Source organism: Macrotis lagotis, chromosome 6, assembly GCF_037893015.1.
Source record: "Macrotis lagotis isolate mMagLag1 chromosome 6, bilby.v1.9.chrom.fasta, whole genome shotgun sequence".
NCBI classification, from domain to species: domain Eukaryota; kingdom Metazoa; phylum Chordata; class Mammalia; order Peramelemorphia; family Peramelidae; genus Macrotis; species Macrotis lagotis.
In genome coordinates this window covers 88,064,189-88,084,796 of record NC_133663.1, presented here as the reverse complement: position 1 = coordinate 88,084,796, position 20,608 = coordinate 88,064,189, and the positions used below count along the sequence as shown (strand labels likewise).

The window sequence follows — 20,608 nt, the reverse complement described above, 5'->3', positions numbered from 1 at the left end:
CATCACACAAGGGCCCTCAGCCCCATGCCTAGTGCATAATCCCCTCCATGGTAGGGCTTGTTCCTTGCCCTTCCTCCTCTCCAATAATAGGAAGTTTTTCTATCTCTTTTGTCAAGTAGTTACCCACTATCTGCTTCAGCTTCCTTATTCTGATCCCCCTACCTCTGCCACTTCCCAGAGCTGAAGACAGAATTCAGGAAGATCTTGGATGTCCACAAGCTTTTTTCCTAACTGTTCCACAGTTGTATTCCAAAGTCAGGAAACTTATTTTTTAAAAAATTCCCACCTCAAAATTTACCATTCTTTCTTTTTATCTTTTTTCTATTGGCATATTTTATAGAGTTACAATGAGCACAAATTATTTGCTAATACTACAGTTCTCCCCCCCCCCCATCAATACTGGTTTTTAAATGTCTAGCTATAATGAAATGTTTCAAAAATGAATTAGAAAGTACAAGAGAGTCCTAAGTAGATTATTTTTACTTGTCTCATACTTGCTGATTTGGACTTGGCTCCTGGAAGGGTCAATGACATTGTTTTATTACTACTGCATTAGAACATTTCACACCAGTCCACTTTGTAAACCTTGATTTTAAGCAGGTGAGTCTGTGCCAGAATACCAGATGGCCTTCCAGACAGAAGTAGGGAACCGCCCCACTTTTGAAGACATGCAAGTCCTGGTGTCTAGGGAAAAGCAGAGGCCCAGATTCCCAGAAGCCTGGAAAGAAAACAGCCTGGTATGTAAGAGAAAAAAATCAAGTTATTAAAAAAGAGCTAACAAGAAAATGTTGTCATCTTCTTTTTTACTTTTTTCCAATTACATGTAAAATATAGTTTTCAACATTCATTTTTGTAAGATTTTGATTCAACACTGTCCCCTTCCCTCCCCCCTCTTTGTGATAGCAAGTAATCTCAGTTATATATGTACAATCATGTCATATTCTTTTAAACAAAATGTGAATTTATCTTTTTAACAGTAGATTTCAGAACTGCTTTGATTATTCCATATAATTATGACTGTCTAAATTCTTTGGTATAAAGTTAGTGATGAGAGTTTTTGTTTCTTTTTTTCTTAAACAAGAAATGATGACAGGAAAAGTTTCATAAGAGTATTGTACATTATATTCATCATAGCCTTATGAAGAGTCTTAAAACAGATTGAATGACAGCTGTGATCATACATATTAATAAGCCTTTGCAAATGTGGTTGTTGAGATTTCTTCATTTACTTGATACCAAAAGTAAATCTATCAATCACCCATGCAGATTAGCATAGGTTCATCAATCCATTAAACTAATAGAAATTTTGGGCAACCACAAGAGAAACAAGAATGGAAAGAAATACTTTAGATTTAAAATTTAACACACAGGACTAAAACTTCTTCACAGATACTTACTGTTATTTAGTTAAATTGTTATTATAATATCATTACTAAATTTGGAACAGACTAATGAAAATTAAAAACCATCATATTCAAAAAATCTGAAAATCATTGTAAATATCTAGTAAGCATTTTTGACTATTGTTAATTTTTTATAATTGGTTCATTCTTTGATAGAACCATTTTTCCAAACTATCCTTCCATAGTTTTGTTTTCTTTACAGTTGAAAATAAACAAAACTTGGCTAATGATTTTGATAAATGAGCATTTCATTTCAGTGCCATTATCTGCAAAGCTGGCACATAAAGAAATTCTTAGGAAATATTTATCTTGTGATCCTTCTCTGGTTTGTAATACACAATCAAGTCAGTTTTATTTTGTTGTTGATTTTTTAAGAACTTTGTTAAGCAATTTACTTAACCAGAAAAATGAAGCCCATTATTTTGAGTATTCTAACATTTTAAAAAAAGTCTTAAAGCATCCTCATTTTTTGTGTATTGATATGCATTCTGTGCATTTTTGTTTTGTTTTGATTTGGTTTTATTTTTAGGTTTTTGCTAGGTAAAGGGGTTAAGTGGCTTGCCCAAGGCCACACGGCTAGGTAATCATTAAGTGTCTGAGGCCGGATTTGAACCCAGCTACTCCTGACTCCAGGGCCGGTGCTATAACCACTGCACCACCTAGCCGCCCCATGTTCTGTGCATTTTTTCTTGAAAGCTTTTTGCTCTTTAGACTAGGTTGCTATGGGGGAGGCGTTGTGAGAGGGGCAGCTAGGTGGTACAGTGGATAGAGCACTGGCCCCGGAGTCAAGAATACCTGAGTTCAAATCCGGCCTCAGACACTTAATGATTACCTAGCTGTGTGGCCTTGGGCAAGCCACTTAACCCCATTGCCTTGGGGGAAAAAAAAAGAATAGGTTGCTAAGTAAAAGATTAGGAAATCTTGGTTTATTTCCAAATGATACATTTAAACTGTAGGGAAAGTCCACTGTTAGAATCAAGTAGAGCCTCTAAAGTGTTGCCAAAAAAAAAAATAGAAACTAGGTTTTTAAATAATTGATCTTCCAACATATATGTATTTGCTGTAGATTTTCTTTAAAAAAAATCAGGGCTAGGGGAGGCTAGGTGGTACAGTGGATAGAGAACTGGCCCTGGAGTCAGGAGTACCTGGGTTCAATTCCGGTCTCAGACACTTAATAATTACCTAGCCGTGTGGCCTTGGGCAAGCCACTTAACCCCATTGCCTTGCAAAAAAAATTAAAAAAAAATCAGGGCTAGATGGGTAGTTTCAGTCAAATGAAGTCATCAGTTTAGGGAAATCCTAATGTAGATGCTAATCTCAGATATTATCTGTAAATTACAGTCTTAAAGGATGTTTGATAAACATTGCTTATGGTTATTCTGCTTAGTGTGTGTCAGGTGAAGCTTTTGACTCCTGACTCCAAGACCTCTACCTAATATGCTTAGCAAAGTGTTTTTTTTTTGTTTTTATGAATTTCAGTCTTCAGGTATAAGACTGTACCATTCCCACCATAATTTTCTCTTTTTCCAAACCTCGTCATTCTGTTGTTTTTTTTTCCTTTTCCCCTAAATTTTCCAGTTACTCTAAAACTCCAAACTTACATTAATGTGGTAAAAACAAACAAAAAGAGCTTACGTTTTTTTGTCCTCAAATTCTTTTCTCCTATATCACTACTATTATTGGGAGGGGGAGCATTTTCTCTCAATTATTCAAAAATATCACTTCTGTTCTTAGAAATTCTTAAATTTTTTTTTTTGATTTCCTTGTTTCCTTACTGATTTTATTTCCTCGTTTCAATCAAATTCACTTCTTGACAATATTTTACCGATATTTTTTCTTCTTCTGAACTAGTTCTTCCCAATCATTCCATATTCCCCCCATCTACCCATCACCAAATTATGACTTTTCTATTTCTTCAGATCCCATAGCAAGAAGAAACCAGCCTGAAATTTTAAATTTGTATATTAGTCATTTTGAGGAATATTCATGACAAGAGTTAATCAGAAGTCAGTTCTATATCTATATATTGTGTGATAATATGCATAATTTATCCATAAAGGCACTGAAATAGGCAGGTAGGCAGCTAACCCAAGATTACATTATCTTCTAACATTTCCTTCTCATAATGTTGTTTCCTGTTGAACTTGCAGTCAGAACTACCAGATATTTTTCAGTTCAGCTGCTCAGTTCAACACTATTGAGATTGAATTTGTGACCTAACCAAGTGTAAGAACTCATAATCTATTTGAAATAAACAAAAAGGTATGGTTGCAAATAGAAAGAGCTCATGAGTTTGCAGACTTTTAGTTGATATGTTAATTTTTACTTGACACATGGGGCCTAGAACCCATATTAACACCACTCTACATATAGTAGTTACTTGTTCTTTTTTTCATTGAATTTAGTTCATTGACTTTTAAATTTATTCTTTTTTTGCAAGGCAGTGGGGTTAAGTGGCTTGCCCAAGGCCACACAGCTAGGTAATTATTAAGTGTCTGAGGCCGGATTTGAACCCAGGTACTCCTGACTCCAGGGCCAGTGCTCTATCCACTGGGCCACCTAGCTGCCCCCCTAAATTTTAAATTAAATTTTAAGATTCATTGATATTTTTGTCCTAGGCTGTAAGATCACTGAAGGAGACAATCGAGGACTGTTGGGACCAGGATGCAGAGGCTCGGCTTACAGCCCAGTGTGCTGAGGAGAGGATGGCTGAACTCATGATGATTTGGGAAAGGAATAAATCAGTCAGTCCAACAGTCAATCCAATGTCTACTACTGCTATGCAGAACGAACGGTAAGAGCAGTGTTGAGGATGGGCCTCCATCATGGAGAGCCTCTGGAAAGAATAGAAGTCAAAGTCTGGGTCTCTATGTTCCCGGTAAAGAGGAAAGAGAAGATGTCTCTCTGAGTCATAGAGCTTCCTAGAGAGGAGCTTTAGATGACATTGTTCTCTGGGATCCTGGCTGGTGTTCCCATTTACTCAGAGATTGACTACATTTTAGTGATCTTTTCTTTTACAATGCTGTTTATGGTGCATTGGATTAAGATCTCTAGACTTGGAGTCAAGAAGATCTGTGTTCAGGTCCTGCTAGATCCTACTTCTGACACTCCCTAGCTTTGGGACCCCCAGAGAGGTCACTCAAGAATCATCAACCTCAGTTTCTTCATTTGTAAAATGGGGATAATAATGCCTTCACCTCCCATGGATGTTATTAAGACAGAACATTCTATATATGACATTCTATAGCTAGCAGAGCCCTGACCTAGATTCTGTGAATGAGTTTAGTGTTATTCTTATCATCCTCATTTTATGAGGTCTAAGAAGTCAGATGATCCACCCAGTCTTGTCCAAAAAGTAAGTGTCTGAGACAAGATTTGAACTGAATCTTCCCAAGTCTATCCCTTGTTTATCAGACCACAGTAATTATCCCTTTGGTTCTGCATATTTCATTCTGCTTCAGTTCCCTGAATGCAAGTCTTTTCTTTTATTCTTTCAAGTTTGTCATATTCATTTCTTATTGCACAATAAAATTCCAATAAAAAGTCGAATTGTCAAGTAAAGACTAGTTCTAAAAATTCACATAGTTGTAAGCTTTCAGATTATACCTTCAACATTATTCTAACACTGGCATCTATCTTCAGAAAAAAAATCTGTCTGAACATTATTCTAACAATTAAAATAAAATAATCTTCTAATGAAATTGTTTATAAAGGAGCAGTGTAGAGTAATAGAAGCACACTGAACCTGGATCCAGGTTATGTTCTTCCTGGTCACTTTAAGCAATTCATTTTCTTGCATAGACCCTGGGTTTCCTCAGCCATAAAAATGTAGGCACTAATTGGTCCATTTCAGAAAACCTTGGGTTCTCATCATTGTAAGGTAGTTCACAAAAAGTGTCTTTAAAGACTTCCTTGAAAGAGCTAAGGGAGGTTACAAAGGGCCTGACTCTAGTCTCTGCTGAGGTTCTTTTATTTATTTATTTAAGGAAGTGGCGTTAAGTGATTTGTCCAAGGTCACACAACTAGCCGATTATTAAGTGACTAAAGTCAAATTTGAACTCAAGTCCTCCTGACTCCAGGGCTGATATTCAATCCACTGTGCCACCTAGTTGCCCCTCTGCTGAGATTCTTAAGAAAGGAGTAAGTTTGACATTTTGACAGTTTTTTTCCCCCATTTCCCAGCATATTTAAGTTCTAAAAGCAAACTTACGAAGATGCTCAGTATGGCTCTCCCTTGGATTGCCTGACCTCTGATGTTTTTCATGATGTTACATGGTCTTAGTGGCCACTGGGCTACCATGGCTAGTATGTAACAAATTGTAAAAAGGCTCAGGTCCCAAAACTGGTTCCAAGGAGACGAATCTCCCTCTCCAAGGTGATTCATTATGCTTCCACCTCTTCCCTTGGTTGATTCACATATCCCACAGCTTTCCAGCACACTCTTCTTTCTCCTCTTCTCTTCCCTGTATTTTTGTTCTGCAGATGTCCTTTTTGTCGATCTTTGTGGTTCTTTCAGAACTTATTGCCTTTTCTGTCTGATACCCCATCCACCTGCTATTATTGGTGATTATATTTTGGATTCTATGATCAGTGTTATGATGTGGATACTGTGTAGACTTAGGTCAGATCACACAGTATGATTTGTCCCATGCTTCACAGCTCCTTAGGTGGAGCCCTCTCCAACCATCTTGATCAGTTTTAGGTCAGTAACAATTTAGTCAGAACTTCACCACTTCCTTGTAAATGACTTTATTTACAAAGATTCAGAGACCTCACAGGAACCCTAAAATGAACACATGGGACCCCAGTTCCTTAGGCCTGCTGAGACCATAGTCTAGCTCCCTCCTTCCCCAAAACTTCTATGATTTTCTGAGACCTTTTTTGAGGGTGAAGATAGAGATCAGACATGATGGTCAACTTGAACCCAAGGACTTTGACCTTAATCTGCTTTTTTTTGTTTGTTTTCACAAGGCGGTGGGGTTAAGTGACTTGCTCAGGTTCACACAGCTAGGTAATTAGTAAGTGTCTGAGGACGTATTTGGACTCAGGTCCTACTGACTCCACTGTGCCACCTAGCCGCCCCACGAATCTAAATATTTTTTGAGCAGCTAGTTTGTGGATAACATTCTAGTAGATGATACAGAGTTTCAAAAGTACTGATGATTTTTCTCTCCAATGAATTTATAATCTAGTTGTGGTCATTTGCTAAATAGTTGTTATAGTATTATTTTTAATTGGTAAGCTTTTTATGACTGTTGTATACAATTTATGAGATGAATTGCACATATTTAGGAAATAAAAAAATAAGAAAATGGATATATCTGAAAAGTCTTCTTAGGTTAGTCCATTTCTATAGACCTTTTTCAAAAGTCCTATGTTTTCATGAAAGCAACATCAATAGCTAATTATTACCACTTTTGTTCAAAGAAAAGGAGTATTTTAATATTCAAATTAGTTAATGTGAATTTTCTAAGTCATAAAACATGTAAAATGGTTTATGAACCCAAATGAAAGTAGTTCAGATTTTAAAATCAGAGATGTTAAATGTGGAAATAGTTTGTCATAAATTTCTGCTCAACATGATATTTATTTTCTTTCTTTAAGCAACCTGTCACACAACAGGCGTGTGCCAAAGATTGGCCCTTATCCAGATTATTCTTCTTCATCATACATTGAAGACTCCATTCACCACCCTGATAGCATTGTGAAGAACATTTCCTTGGAACATTCAGTGTCCAGCAGCACACCTTTGACTGTAGGTGAAAAGAACCGAAATTCAATTAACTATGAACGACAACAAGCCCAGGCTCGGATTCCCAGTCCTGAAACAAGCGTCACCAGTCTATCCACAAATACCACCACCACAAACACCACTGGCCTTACTCCTAGCACTGGCATGACCACCATCTCAGAGATGCCCTATTCAGATGAAACAAATCTCCATGCCACAAATGTGACACAGCCAGGTGGGCCAACCCCTGTCTGCCTTCAGTTAACTGAAGAAGACCTGGAGACCAACAAGCTGGACCCAAAAGAAGTTGATAAAAATCTAAAGGAAAGCTCTGATGAGAATCTCATGGAGCACTCACTTAAACAGTTCAGTGGACCAGACCCCCTGAGCAGCACCAGCTCCAGCTTGCTTTACCCATTGATAAAACTTGCGGTGGAAGTCACTGGACAGCAGGACTTCGCCCAGACTGGTAATGGTCAGGCATGTTTAATTCCTGATGTCCCACCCGCTCAGATCTACCCTCTTCCCAAACAACAGAACCTTCCCAAGAGACCTACTAGTCTACCCTTGAACACCAAAAACTCAACAAAAGAACCCCGGCTGAAATTTGGCAGCAAGCACAAATCAAACTTGAAGCAAGTTGAAACTGGAGTTGCCAAGATGAATACAATCAATGCTGCAGAACCTCATGTGGTGACAGTCACCATGAACGGAGTGGCAGGCCGAAGCCACAGTGTGAACACACACGTTGCCACAGCCCCATATGCCAATGGTGTCGTGCCATCTGGTCAGGCCCCCAACTCAGTGGCACACAGGGCCCAGGAAATGCTGCAGAATCAGTTCAGTGGGGAGGACAGCCGGCTGACCATCAACTCCAGTCCCGATGAGCATGAACCTCTCCTGAGGCGGGAGCAGCAGGCTGGCCATGATGAAGGCGTCCTGGATCGTCTGGTGGACAGGAGAGAGCGGCCCCTGGAAGGTGGTCGGACAAACTCCAATAACAACAACAGTAATCCGTGTCCAGGGCAAGAGGTTCTTAATGTTGGCCTTCAGAGCACAGGCACAGATCCTGTGCAGTCAAAGCCCCGGAGGGCCCAGAGGCCTAATTCCTTGGACCTGTCAGCCACCAATGCTCTGGACAGCGGTAGTATGCAGTGTAAGTGCAGTCTCTGTGTAACCTACCCTCTCTCTGCAGGTGATCCTCAGCTGTCATCATCTCAGCAAACTAGTTCATCACTCTCAAAAATAAATAAGAAACTCTAGAACCCTCAGGAAATAATGATTGTATTTTAAGTCAAAAATTAATTTTTTTTTGTCACCATTAGTTGATGACATGTTATTAAATATGAATGACTATGTGACACAGTAGAATAGAGTTCCAAACCTGGAATGAGGAAGACCCAGATATAGCCTGAGCAAGTCACTTCCCTTCTGTCTACCCAAGCACCCACCTATAGGGCTGATGTGAAGAGAAGACAAGTTAATGTCTCCAAGTGCTAGATCATTGCCAACTATTATTATTGAAATAGTTATAGACCTAAAATACAATAGACTAGGCTTTAGCTTTACTAGGCAAGACTTGTATTTATGTTTCTGAATGGAAAAACTAAGTAAATATCCATCAATTCCAAAAGACAAGCTAGTGCCTCAAGGAGTAAGGTGAAGTTAACCTTTTATGGCCTCTTCTAGCCTTTTAATTAGTTTACAACTCATAATACTACCAATTATAGCTATCATATGAATGCAATAGGTTACTTTGGGGATTTTATCCAAAAAATTGGTAAATTTTCAGTCATAAGTCTCCAGAGGTTGTAGTGCCATCTTCTCCTTGCTTATTCTTCATCTAGTTCTGTTGACAGGTCCCTGGAGACTCCTGACTTTATTCTAGGCACTGTTTGAACCAAGTTTAAATTGGTACACGATCTCTGAACTCAAGTTGTTCATCACCCAAAACAAGAACTTGCTAAATTCTGTCACATTTACCATTAAACAGCCACTTTTTGCTTCGATCTTTGATGTAAGCTTCTTGTGCCAACAAAACTATTGGACAGAATTAGTCTTCTGATGAAGGAACACCTTCAGAAAAGACAAAAGGATAGTTGTCTAGCATAAATTAATCTTTTGAACATGTAGAGAGAGGTGAAAATACGTTCTTGACATTACTGACATTGAACCCTACATAGAGAGAAACAAAATCCAAGATTTATATAAAATCTTAGGAGAACTGTGACATGAATAAAAGGAACCATTTTCAAGACTTATGTCATGAGCACCTGTGCCAGAGTGCTCAAATGGAAAAGGCCCTCCCATCACACGACAGCTGCCTCGAACAGGAAGACTGTCTGATATGTATCATCCAAGAAGAAAAACATTGAAAAATAGTGCTTTGATAGGTTCACCAGTTCTCTGAAACCTAAAATTTACTAAGTACTATTTAAACTTGGTCCATCTTGAATTGACTATTAAGAAGGATAAAACTCTTCCATTTTTCCTAATTCACCAGAGTTTAAGAATTGCTCTTAAAAGAAGCAAAGTAAATGAGAATTTCTAAAGGGCTTTAGTTTTCTACTGAATTCATATTTGTGCTCTTTTCTCATCCTTATCCTAAAGAACAATTTTGTATTCATAACTCTTAAGAGTTATTTACCAGGTACTTAGCCTAGATCAAGAAAATCATGATAAATGAACTCCCAATTGATTAAAGTCAGGCTTTGCCCACAAAAAATGACTTATAGTATATTTCAAGATATCCTCCACCAATTTTTATTTTGATGGCTGCATCATACCCCATTATCTCTGGATAAACTAACCCATACCACTGTGGTCAGTTTGTTCCATGTAACACTTACTTTTGCTCTTCTGTTTTCAGTAGGGGAGTCATCACAAGATGGCAAACCAGGATCAGGTGACAAGATCAAGAAACGTGTGAAAACCCCCTATTCCCTTAAGCGGTGGCGCCCTTCCACATGGGTCATCTCCACGGAGCCACTGGACTGTGAGGTCAACAATAATGGTGGTGATAGGGCTGCTCATTCCAAGTCCAGCACTGCCGTTTACCTTGCAGATGGGGGTACTGCCACAACAAGGGTGTCTCAAGAGGCAGGAATGAACTGTCTATGAAGTGTCTCACAAGCCTACCCAGAAAAGAACTTTTTTTCCCCCATCATTTAAAGCAAACATGCAGAAGACATTAAAAAGAAAACAAAACTTTATCCTCCTGTCAGCTCCCCCTACCAAGGACTTGCTTTAAATAGATTTCAGCTATGCAGAAATTTTTTAGCTTATGCTTCCATATTTTTTAAGTTTGTTTTTTTATGTTTTTGCACTTTTATTTAGTCTCACTAAAGTTAAGTCTGTCTGTTATGACCACAGAATTCTATATATGTGTATCAAGAAGAGGTGGTCTCAAAATATTTTTTTAAATGTATTTCTGATAATCAGTTTGGACCATTTTCTAAAAGGTCACTAAAATCAGAAGCAGACTCTAAGACAGGTTTGACTGCAGTGGTGTCTTGTATCCATGTTTGATTTCTGTGCACAAGCTAGTTTGTATGTTTATTCGTTCTTGAGTGTATCTTTTGAACATCCCTCTTGTGTTCTGTTGAAATGTGCAATAGTCTGAAGGCCACAGGTGCCTGGTGTTTCTGACATGAAAACAGGCCTGTCCTCCCACATGGTTGATACTAGTTAGTCTCTTCCCTATCAGTTGGGTTGGTCAGTGTGTATGACAGTGAACTTTGCATATTGAAGCCAGCCTAAAACTGCTACCTTGTCTCATTTTTTTCTCTAAGGTGATTATGGAGAGTTCAAAAATCTTGCCTCAGAGGGCTCTAAAGAGGGAACTACAGAACTTAATTTGAAATGCAATTCTTTTTAACCTTCCAGATCTGAATATATTTCCTTCCAGGAATTTTAAGAAATCATAATCAGAGTGTTAACTTTGAAAGTTTTTAAGAGAGCATTGAACAAAAATTAAGAAAACACAAATGTCAGCCATTTTTCCACTTTATTTGCCTTTGTATCTGTACTCTTTCTATATTCAGTCATATTAGTATCATGTTATCTAAGGAGTACATTTTTACCAGAAAACATGAAGAACTTAACACTGTGATATAATTTTTAAGTAAGTAGGTTGTTTTTTCATCCCTTCTCTGAACAATCAATCTTTGATCCAAAAGAGGTTTTATTTCCTGGTTTGGAAATGGATTTTAAAAGTAATTTTTAGTGATGGACCTGTAGAATCTTGTGTATTTAGTTCCCAAACAAAGCCTTATGGCTTCATCAGAAAATGATTCATCTTCCTAAGACCTAAAACACTGTGTGGAAAAATTATTCGGTCAGCATGCCAATGCCTGTGGCAGGAAGGATTGCTGCCAAACCTGCCTGTCTTAAGCTGATTGAGACCGAACTTCTCTCCTTTCAAATCATCTCTTTCTTTGCTTTACCTCTCCCTTGGTTCCTCCCCCATTAAGGACTCTGGCCTACCCTCCACATGAACCGCTGGTACCTAACTAGCCCAGGTGAGGTGCAGGATGTCTTTTTTCTTCCATAGCATGTATGTGTCCCATTCCTTGAGCTCTTACTATTTCTCAAAGTTCCCCTTAACCTTTTTCTTTCCTTCTGAAACATATCTAAGCAGCCTCAGAATATGCTTTCTCAGAAATTAGAGCACCTTCTCTCAAATGAGGGATGCCTTTCTTTCTAAGCACAATTCTTTGATAACTCAATGTGTAACAATAATAATCTAATACCTTTTATTTCTCCAAGTAGTCCCGGGGCTTTAATGTACATTAGCTAAGTGATTCCCAAAATGTTGGTTCAGAAACCTGCCTCCTGAAGTACAGTGCCTCGGGCTTGGAAGCTTCTCCAGATGCTCCTCCATTTAGCCGCCAGCCCGATCTTTCCTTTGCATGCTCATTTCCTTCTCACATTTTCTAGCTGCTGTGAGCTCACATCCTAGAAATGGAATACTTGCACCATGTTTGGGTTCTTGACATGGACCCTTTGTCTACTTTATGGCACTGATGCTAGCAAAAATGGTATACCAGGCTTCCATATTTTGACATTTTTCTTTACTTGGACTTCTATAGACTTGTCTTAAATTTCTGCTCACTTTATGATATAAACTTGGTTTTTTTCTAGTAATAATCTGTGTAATGAAATTATTTGAAAAATTTTTCCTTTGTTCTTCAGGATTTTAAAGACATCCCTTAGAGACATTTCAGGGAATTCTTTTCAGTAATGGATAAGATATTCAAACCCCCATCCAATATGAAGTATGTTTAATAATGGGGAAAGAACATCCAAGCTCCACCTGATTCTTCTCTTCCTCCCCAATAGGAGTTAGTCCATATTTACTGTGATTAGTTTGGGGACTAATTCTTTGTAAGTTTTCTTACATTTTAATGCTTGATACAATCAAATGATGTGAACAAAGTTTATATACCAGATGAAAAAAACCTCACCATATTCTTCATTTAACAAAAACCTATATTGGTTGTATTTTTTCCTTCTACTTCTCTAGCAGTCTGATGGGAAAAGTAGACAAGGTAGAAAATGTATTTTATAATAAAGCATCTCATTAGTATAATAATTCTGAAAAATGGTTTTATTAAATAGTCATTAATTTATTTCAAACTACTTAACTGCTTAAATATCTTTGTAATTCTTAATGAAACAATTTCACTTTAACTGTCTTTATTGTGGCTCAACTACTGCTGCAGAGCAGTAGGCTAAAATAAATGTTTCCTAAATTCTGATGTTTAACTGACATTAAAAACATTAGACTTTAGAAAGTAGTTTGATCTTTTTTAACAAACAAAAGCCTTATGATGAAAATAATAAAATACAGTTCACTGAAAGTAGTAAAGAAACTTTAAAGACCTAATAATAAATACTCCAATTTCAAAATAGTATCCCTAACTAAAGTTAAACTAGCATACCAAAAATCAATGGTTAAACATTTTTGTTTCATTATTTTGGGGAAAAGGGTTAAATTAAAAATACTTTATGAGGAAAATAGTTTTCCTTGCCTTTGTTAATGGTTGGTTTATTAGAAGACAAGCATATCATCAGTAGACTGACACTAAAATAAGAGATTGTACCAATGTTATATAAACAATGACAAGAATATTCTATATGCTGCTTGGTTGGATAGAGTTCAGTCTCAGTAGGCAACCACAGGACCATATATCCTAATTGTTTTAGCAGAGTAAAAGCTAAGAAGTAAGCAAGCATCAGAAGAAAAGGTTAAACATGTCTGAAGTTAATTTTCTCTACTTGTTACCTGGAAAATATGTCTAATTTTAAAGAGGAAAAAAAATTGGCCCCATACATGCCACCATGAATTCTAAAAAGGTTTCATTTCTGCTCTTTGTAAATTTACACTGCAGACTTAAAGCAAAAATTATTTTTAGCAAATGGAAAGTGAGTTATTGGTATAAAGTGGGGATTTTGTTCCATGTTGATATAAAAAGCTTGATTTTTCTTAGTATATTTAAAGAGCTCAGTCCCATCAGACATTTCTTTCTATTGGGAAAACAATTTCTTTTTAGAGTGAGAAAACATTGTCATTTTAGAAAGAAATGCTGAGAGAAAGAGTGGGCATAATATGTAGGAAGACTACAAGGAAAAGCTTTGTATCCAGTGAGTTTTGTAAGGTTGATTTCTGTCCATCCACTTGGACTATAAAACTTTTAACTGATCTGAAGGTATCAAGAATTGATATAGGAAACATTTGATTAAATAAGTATAAACATATGCATAGATATGAGTGGGAATTATCTTAAAATCTAGTGAGAAATATATTTTTTAAACTTTCCAAATTTAGTTTAGAATGTTCATTCGAATGACTTAATAGAGCTATGTGATGTTTCTAGCTAGAATGAAAACAGGAATAATTTTGGAGTGGACTATGCTTAAATAAATTTAATAAGTTTCTCATATTTATGTAACTGAATTTTCCTCAGGTGGTAATTTTCAGGAAGATAGACTATGAAGTCACATATGATTATATACTTACTTCCTCCTTTAAATTTCTGTTACATTGCTCTACCAGTATCACAAAGCTTGGCAAGTTCTATCAGTTACAATCTCCAATATGTGAAATGGTATTCATAATGTTATGATCCCAAGCTTGAGGTATGTGAATTTTAGCCAAAACTACTTTGCATGTCCTCTTTGCAGATATAGTTGATAAAAATATCAAACTGGAAAATCCATGGATGAAGTACTTATCTGAAAGACAGAACCAAATCAGGGCTGTTGACCAGGTATCCAATATATGCAAATATGTAAAAAAAAATTAGGAAATGATAGGATTGGGCCAGGCCAAGATAACAAATTAGAAACAATTCAGTTGAACTCTCTTTTAACATTTCCCCTCCAAACAACTTTAAAATAATGCCACCTGTCAAATTTTGGATCAACAGATCCAGCAAACAATCAAGTTGGAAAAATTTTCCAGCTAAGGAAAACTTAAAAGATCCAGGAGAAGTTTGTGACATCAGGGTGGAAGCCTGTCCAGAGCCCAGACATGGTGGCAAACAGTGGTTGCAGCAGCTTTGGAGCTGTCAACCCAGAAAGGATAAGAGGGTCAGACAACTGGTCAGAAAGGTCTAGCTAGCTTACACTAGGTTAGCAATTCTATTCCCTATAAACAGTTGTGGGTCACAGTTATGTGGGTCCCTTATGACTGACCTTTCAAGACCTTCTCCACTCTTGAACTTGTGGGTTAGTTCAAGAGTGGAGAGGGTCTTGAAAGGTCAGTCATAAGGGAGCAGGGATTCTGGTTACAGTACCAAAGACAGAGAGAATTCTAGTGTTTGTGACTGTGAGGGATGAAGAGCCCTTCCTGAATAAAGACCAGTAGAGCATTGACCACAGCTTTCTCTGAATTAACACCACTTTAGAAGCATCATTAACTTGCAGACCCCCAGAACTAGCCCTGAAAAGAGCAGCATTAAAAAGCTTGAAGCTTAGGATAGTGCCTCCCCACCTCTGGTGAAGAGAGACCAACTTTTAACATAAAGTTCAAAGCCAAGATATTGGCAGGAAAAAAATGAGCAAACAACAAAAAGAACTTGATCATAAAAAGTTACCGTGATAATAGGGAAGACATAAACTCAGAAGATGACAATATGAAAACAAGTACAAGCTAATCCTCAAAGAAAAATGTTAATTTGACCCAAACCCAACAGGAATGTCTAGAAGAGTTAAAGACAGAGATAAGAATGGTAGAGAAAAAAATTGAGAAAAGAAATGAGAATGATGCAAAAATACAATTGACAACTTGTTAACATCTTTAAAAAGAAAATTAGCCTAATGGTAAAATTTGCTGAAGAAAAGAATTCCTTAAAAAAAAAGAATTAGCTAAATGGAAAAAAGAATACAAAAATTTCATTGAAGAAAAGAATTACTTAAAAAATTAGAATTGGAGGACAGCTAGGTGGCACAGTGAATAGAGCACCAGCCCTGGAGTCAATTCAAATCTGAACTCAGACACTTAATAATTGCCTAGCTGTGTGGCCTTGGACAAATCACTTAATTCTTGCAAAAAAAAAATTAGAATTGGACAAGTAGAAGTTAATGACTCTATCAGACATCAAAAAACAATACAAGACAAAAGGATTGGGAGGACTGGGTCATCTAGCTATTTGTCCATTTAAACTAACTGGTCTTGTGTACCTATTCTTACTCCAGAGAATGAGCTATGACATTCTTTGTTTTTTTCATGTCCAGTCTTTACCTTACAGAAGTTTCTTCTTGTGCACTTTATAAACCTGCTTCCTCTCAAATATATTTCCTCTCTTCCAATAGAAAATGGTTACAGTTCTCTATATGCTATTATTTCATACATTAGAAAACTTCTGTCAGTCCAGATGTCTATTTTCCAGACTAAATTTTCCTATTTCCTTTCGTTTTTCCTACCTTGTTTCATAACATAATTATAACATTCAGATAGTCCCCTAGTTGAATAGGTACAGAATTTGAAAGCTAAGATTGCAGAACTTGACAAAAGGTTCAGTTATTATGCTACTAGCAAATTAACCCTTGAGGACCATCCAATACTATGTAAATTTCAAATGTAGGGTTTTTTGATTAAATGTTTCCACCAATTAAAAGTGTAAAACCATGCATGAAGAATTGTACATCTCACTAGCTTGCCATACATTGGTTTTATTATAACTATTATTGCCGCAAGCTTTGTATCATTGTAATAAAGTCATAATAATGTTCTATAGACCTTATTTAAGACTACAGTATTTCACCACTAAATGCCACAGGTTCAGCTATCAAATAGATATACTACACAAATCAAGTATCTGTGAGAATTTTCATAGGTCTCTTTTAAAATGTACATATTTCATTGCAGCATAGATTGGATTGCGACAACCAGTTTTTACTCTTTTAATTTCTTTCTGAATTCCCTTCAGTGGCTGGTTAAAGCTGGGTCATTTCTGTATGTTAGGAAAATACTTAAAAATTCAGTTGATAGCAAATGCACCTAAAAGCAAACAAGTCAAAAAAATCTAATCTGTACATTAAAATTATGACTAAAGTAAATATAAGATTTCAAAAGAATTACTTGAACATTTAAGTTCCGTTATTATTGTTATAATATTCATAAAGTTTCTATGAAAACACTATACATGTTTATTTTTTAAACCCAATTTAAACTTAACAACTAGATTCAAACTTTAAAACTAGATTTTAAATTCTTTGGGGGGAGAATTCTAGATTAAAATATCATTTAGGACCTCAATTTAGGATTGAAATTTTTAAAGATAATTTTTAAGTTATGATATTTTCAGTGTTTTAAAAAATAATTTATCATTTTTACCATTTAATTTGTACTGATAGATTTCAAAAAACAAGTTGTTTTAGACTTTTGAGCATCTAAGTCAGGGTACCCAATTTTGCATAAACACTCAGGGCCCATCATGTCCCTTTGCACACTGTGAACTTCAGTTGTTAGCATTTAGACAGTTGGGTCCAGTCTAATACATGTGTAATCTATACATTGCACAATACCTTTTGTTTCGTCTTATGTTGATTTAATTTATATAATTACATTATATAAAAGGTGAAATTCATAAAAACTTTTCCGGTCATATAATGAAAGGAGGGTTTTGAAGCATAGAAACCTTCCAGACTAATTGGCTACATGTTGCTGCACAGTAAATATTGGCCTTCTAGTGTTCAAAGTCATCCTAACCCTTTGAATTAATGAATATGGCGGTTGGCTTGAGTGGGTGGTTTGTGTTTTTTTAATGGAGGAGCTCACCTATGTAGTAGAATTTTCTCAGCAAATAACTTGCTTGACTTTACAATACTTTTCCCCAAAACATAAGTCAGCAAATCCAGATATAATTTAAAAGTACAATAAGAAGTAGCCCAGAGTGGCAACACTCTTTACATTGCTGAGCCCAGCAGAAATTTGCCAAATTACTCTCCATCTATAGCTGTTGATGCAGACTTGAGCCTACAGTTCAGTTTCATTTTTTTTTCAATTGTCAGACACGTTAAGACCTAAAGCTAGGCATTCTGCCTGTTTAAAATCCTGCTAGTAAAGTAGTCTGAAATCTAATCTTTCATCTCAGGCAAAACACCTTAGAATCAATCCATTCATATTTATAAGAAAACTAGCACTGTCCCCACAGAATGTTCAACATTGAGAAACTGAAAGAACACAAAAGGCCTAAAAAAAGATACAATTCAAAGTTAATTCAGCCTATATTTTAACTTTGAATTACCTGGCTTATGTGGCTTTTTTTTAGAATCACATTTATTTATTTAAAGTATTTTGTATGCTTTGTCTTTTCATTTCCTTGGGTAATGTGCTGCATAGATATTTGTATAAGCTGGAATTATCTTCAGATTTCATTTGGTGACTTTTTCACATGACTATACATGGTTTACTGTAAAATACACTAACTTTTAGGGTTTGGCATTTGTAGAAGCTGAAACATGGAGACCTATAGCTGCCGTGGTTATTAGGAAAGGACGGGAGAAATATAAACTAGGAACATTCATATCTAAGTATGCTTTTCTGGAAAAGAAAGTGTAAAAAAAATATCAGAATCTCCTCAGAACCCTCTTGTTAACGGGTATTTTTTGTTGGTGTGTTTCCTCTTAAATTGGTGTCCATTCCTCTAAAATTATGGATGGAATATCATGTATGAATTTATAAATAAATACTTTTAGTTACTTTGCTTTTGTATAAGCTGTCGGATAACTTGCTATGCTGTATAAGTTGTGTTTGATGGAACAGTGTGAGTATGAAATATGAAATAAAGCAAATTACCTTTCTTTTTTTATCATCTATGGATGCCACTATGAAAGCTGACATTAAGCCACTACAGAGTTTTCTATGAATACTTGTAAGTAAACGCTTTGATATATATAAACCTAAATAAAAAAAGATTGTATTGATACAGAGACATTGGATAAGAAAATTTTAAGACAATTCTTTAGGTTTAAAAAAGGCTTGCTGTAAAATGGTGCATTACTCCATTTATTAAAGATCATATTAATGACAACAATTGTGGTCTGTTGGCTTGGTGAATCAACCACAAGTTTTGATTACTTGAAAATTGTTTTTTGTATTCTCAAGAAAATTTGAACATTCAATTCTGTTGACTTTGCTATTTCAATCACCTGCGATTTTATTTGGCATTAAGTCTTCTCTCTAGTAATGCAGATCACAATTTCTCCATGAGTGTGGAAAAGGTCTTTGAGAGTTATTTTGGCCAAAAATTTCCTCACCTAGAGCCAATCTTTTCATTGCATTTACCATGGGCTAGTCCTGACAGCTTGTCCATCATCCCTAGTCTCATTCATTGTTTTTATAACTTTGCCCTATCAATAAGCCGAGGGAGTGGCAATCTGGGGAGTGTCATCTGAAGGATGCCGCAGCCCTCTTCAATGTACCATGAAGCACTTACCTGTGTGCAAAGGACTGCTTGATGTCAGATACATCCTTCAATTAGGACAGCCCCATGACCCTGATTAGGAGCAGATCTCACATCTCATTTTGTTCATTAGTCAAGGGTACAAAAGAGACAATATGCTGTCTTGAGTTACAGAGAGGAGGAAAGACTAAAACTTCTTGGAGAAGAGAGCACTACATTGGGCATTGAAATAGGAATTCACCATCAAGGGAAAAAAGACTTATTCCAAGCCAAAGGAAAAGCAAAGGCCAAGAGACTCGGAAAAACATGAGCCCCGCCTGGGAAGTGGTAGCCGTGGTGTGGGGCTCCAAGCATGGAGGGCAGGAACCTTTGAGTGGCTTTGACTTCCAAAAGCAGCAGTGGGGACTGGCATGGAGGAGGAGAAGAATAGGAGGAACTACTGCACAAAACTGTCCCCACAGGCTTGTAATAATGTCAGACATTTCAGTAATTGGTTCTCTTAAAAAATCCTTTTAAAAATACAAGAAATGAGAGAGATGTCATGTTAAAATCTTAATTACAGTTTTCAGTCGTGTTTCACTCTTCATGACCCCATTTGGGGTTGTTTTGGCAAAAGATTTTTAATTTTTCCAGTTTATTTTACAGATGAAGAAATTGAGGCAAACAGGGTTAAGTGTGATTTGCCCAACGTCATTCAGCCAATGTGTTCAAGCCAAATCTGACCTCAAGAAGACAGACAAGTCTTTCTGCCTCTGGCCAGCAACTCTATCCATCTTCCTACCTGGTAACACCTCTGTTGAATTCAGGTATTAGAATAACTCACGATTACTGGGGTTTTTTAGGTTCACAAAACTTTTTTGGACATTTCCCTTGGTCTTAAAAATTTATCAACTAGTGATCACAGAGCAAGGATGACAGCTCTGGATAAAGGACTTTAAGAATAAAGGGGGGGGGGCTAGGTGGTCCAGTGCAGAAAGCACTGGCCCTGGAATCAGGAGTACCTGAGTTCAAATCCGACCTCAGACACTTAGTTACCTAGCTGTGTGGCCTTGGGCAAGCCACTTAACCTCATTGCCTTGCAAAAGCTTAAAAAAAAAAATGAAGGAGGGAAAGCCGACCTTAGGGACTTGTTACTTCTAACTGTGTGACCTTGGGCAAGTCTCCAGAGGAGGGAAAAGTAGCAGACCTTTTCTACAATGAAGTCCTGATCAATAGAAGGCATTGATAGCTAAAAGGAAATGGACCCAGCACATTAACCAATTTAACCTTCTAACCACTTGCCATAGGAGTTTTTGGCAGGAAACAAAAAAGACTGCTGCCACAGATCTTGTCACAGTGTGCCAAACAAGCTATCCATTAGGAGTAGGTGAGTAGAAGAAAACATTTTTCATGATACAAAAATTTATTTTTACAGGTTAGGACAATATTCAGTTTTGCAAGCTTCCACTTCCAGGTCTGCCCACAACACTTAACATTGAAGTGGTCATTAAAGAGGGTGATAACTAATAATTTCTATTTTTTAATTACCTCAGATCAGATTCTATAACCTGGGAAATTTACCT

At 36.7% G+C, this 20,608-nt stretch overlaps 1 protein-coding gene and 1 long non-coding RNA gene across 6 annotated transcripts in view; one reads left to right on the top strand and one right to left on the bottom strand.

Moving 5' to 3' along the window:
• Positions 1–18,677, top strand: part of BMPR2 (bone morphogenetic protein receptor type 2) — a 209,241-nt gene extending 190,564 nt beyond the window's left edge. For 2 of the 5 annotated variants that reach the window (XM_074191626.1, XM_074191628.1), the window contains exons 10-13: positions 598–737; positions 4,022–4,197; positions 7,008–8,290; positions 10,004–18,677. In XM_074191626.1, the coding sequence (XP_074047727.1) occupies positions 598–737; positions 4,022–4,197; positions 7,008–8,290; positions 10,004–10,254 (1,850 nt within the window). In that variant the 3' untranslated portion in view covers positions 10,255–18,677. The remainder of the gene's footprint in view (positions 1–597; positions 738–4,021; positions 4,198–7,007; positions 8,291–10,003) is intronic. The other 3 variants (XR_012469441.1, XR_012469442.1, XM_074191627.1) reach the window with 3 other exon arrangements.
• Positions 463–10,314, bottom strand: LOC141491058 (uncharacterized). Its single transcript, XR_012469443.1, has 3 exons — positions 9,984–10,314; positions 9,118–9,210; positions 463–734 (listed from the first exon to the last, which is right to left on the bottom strand). It is a non-coding gene; the product is annotated as an uncharacterized LOC141491058 (long non-coding RNA).
• Positions 18,678–20,608: the final 1,931 nt, after the last annotated feature.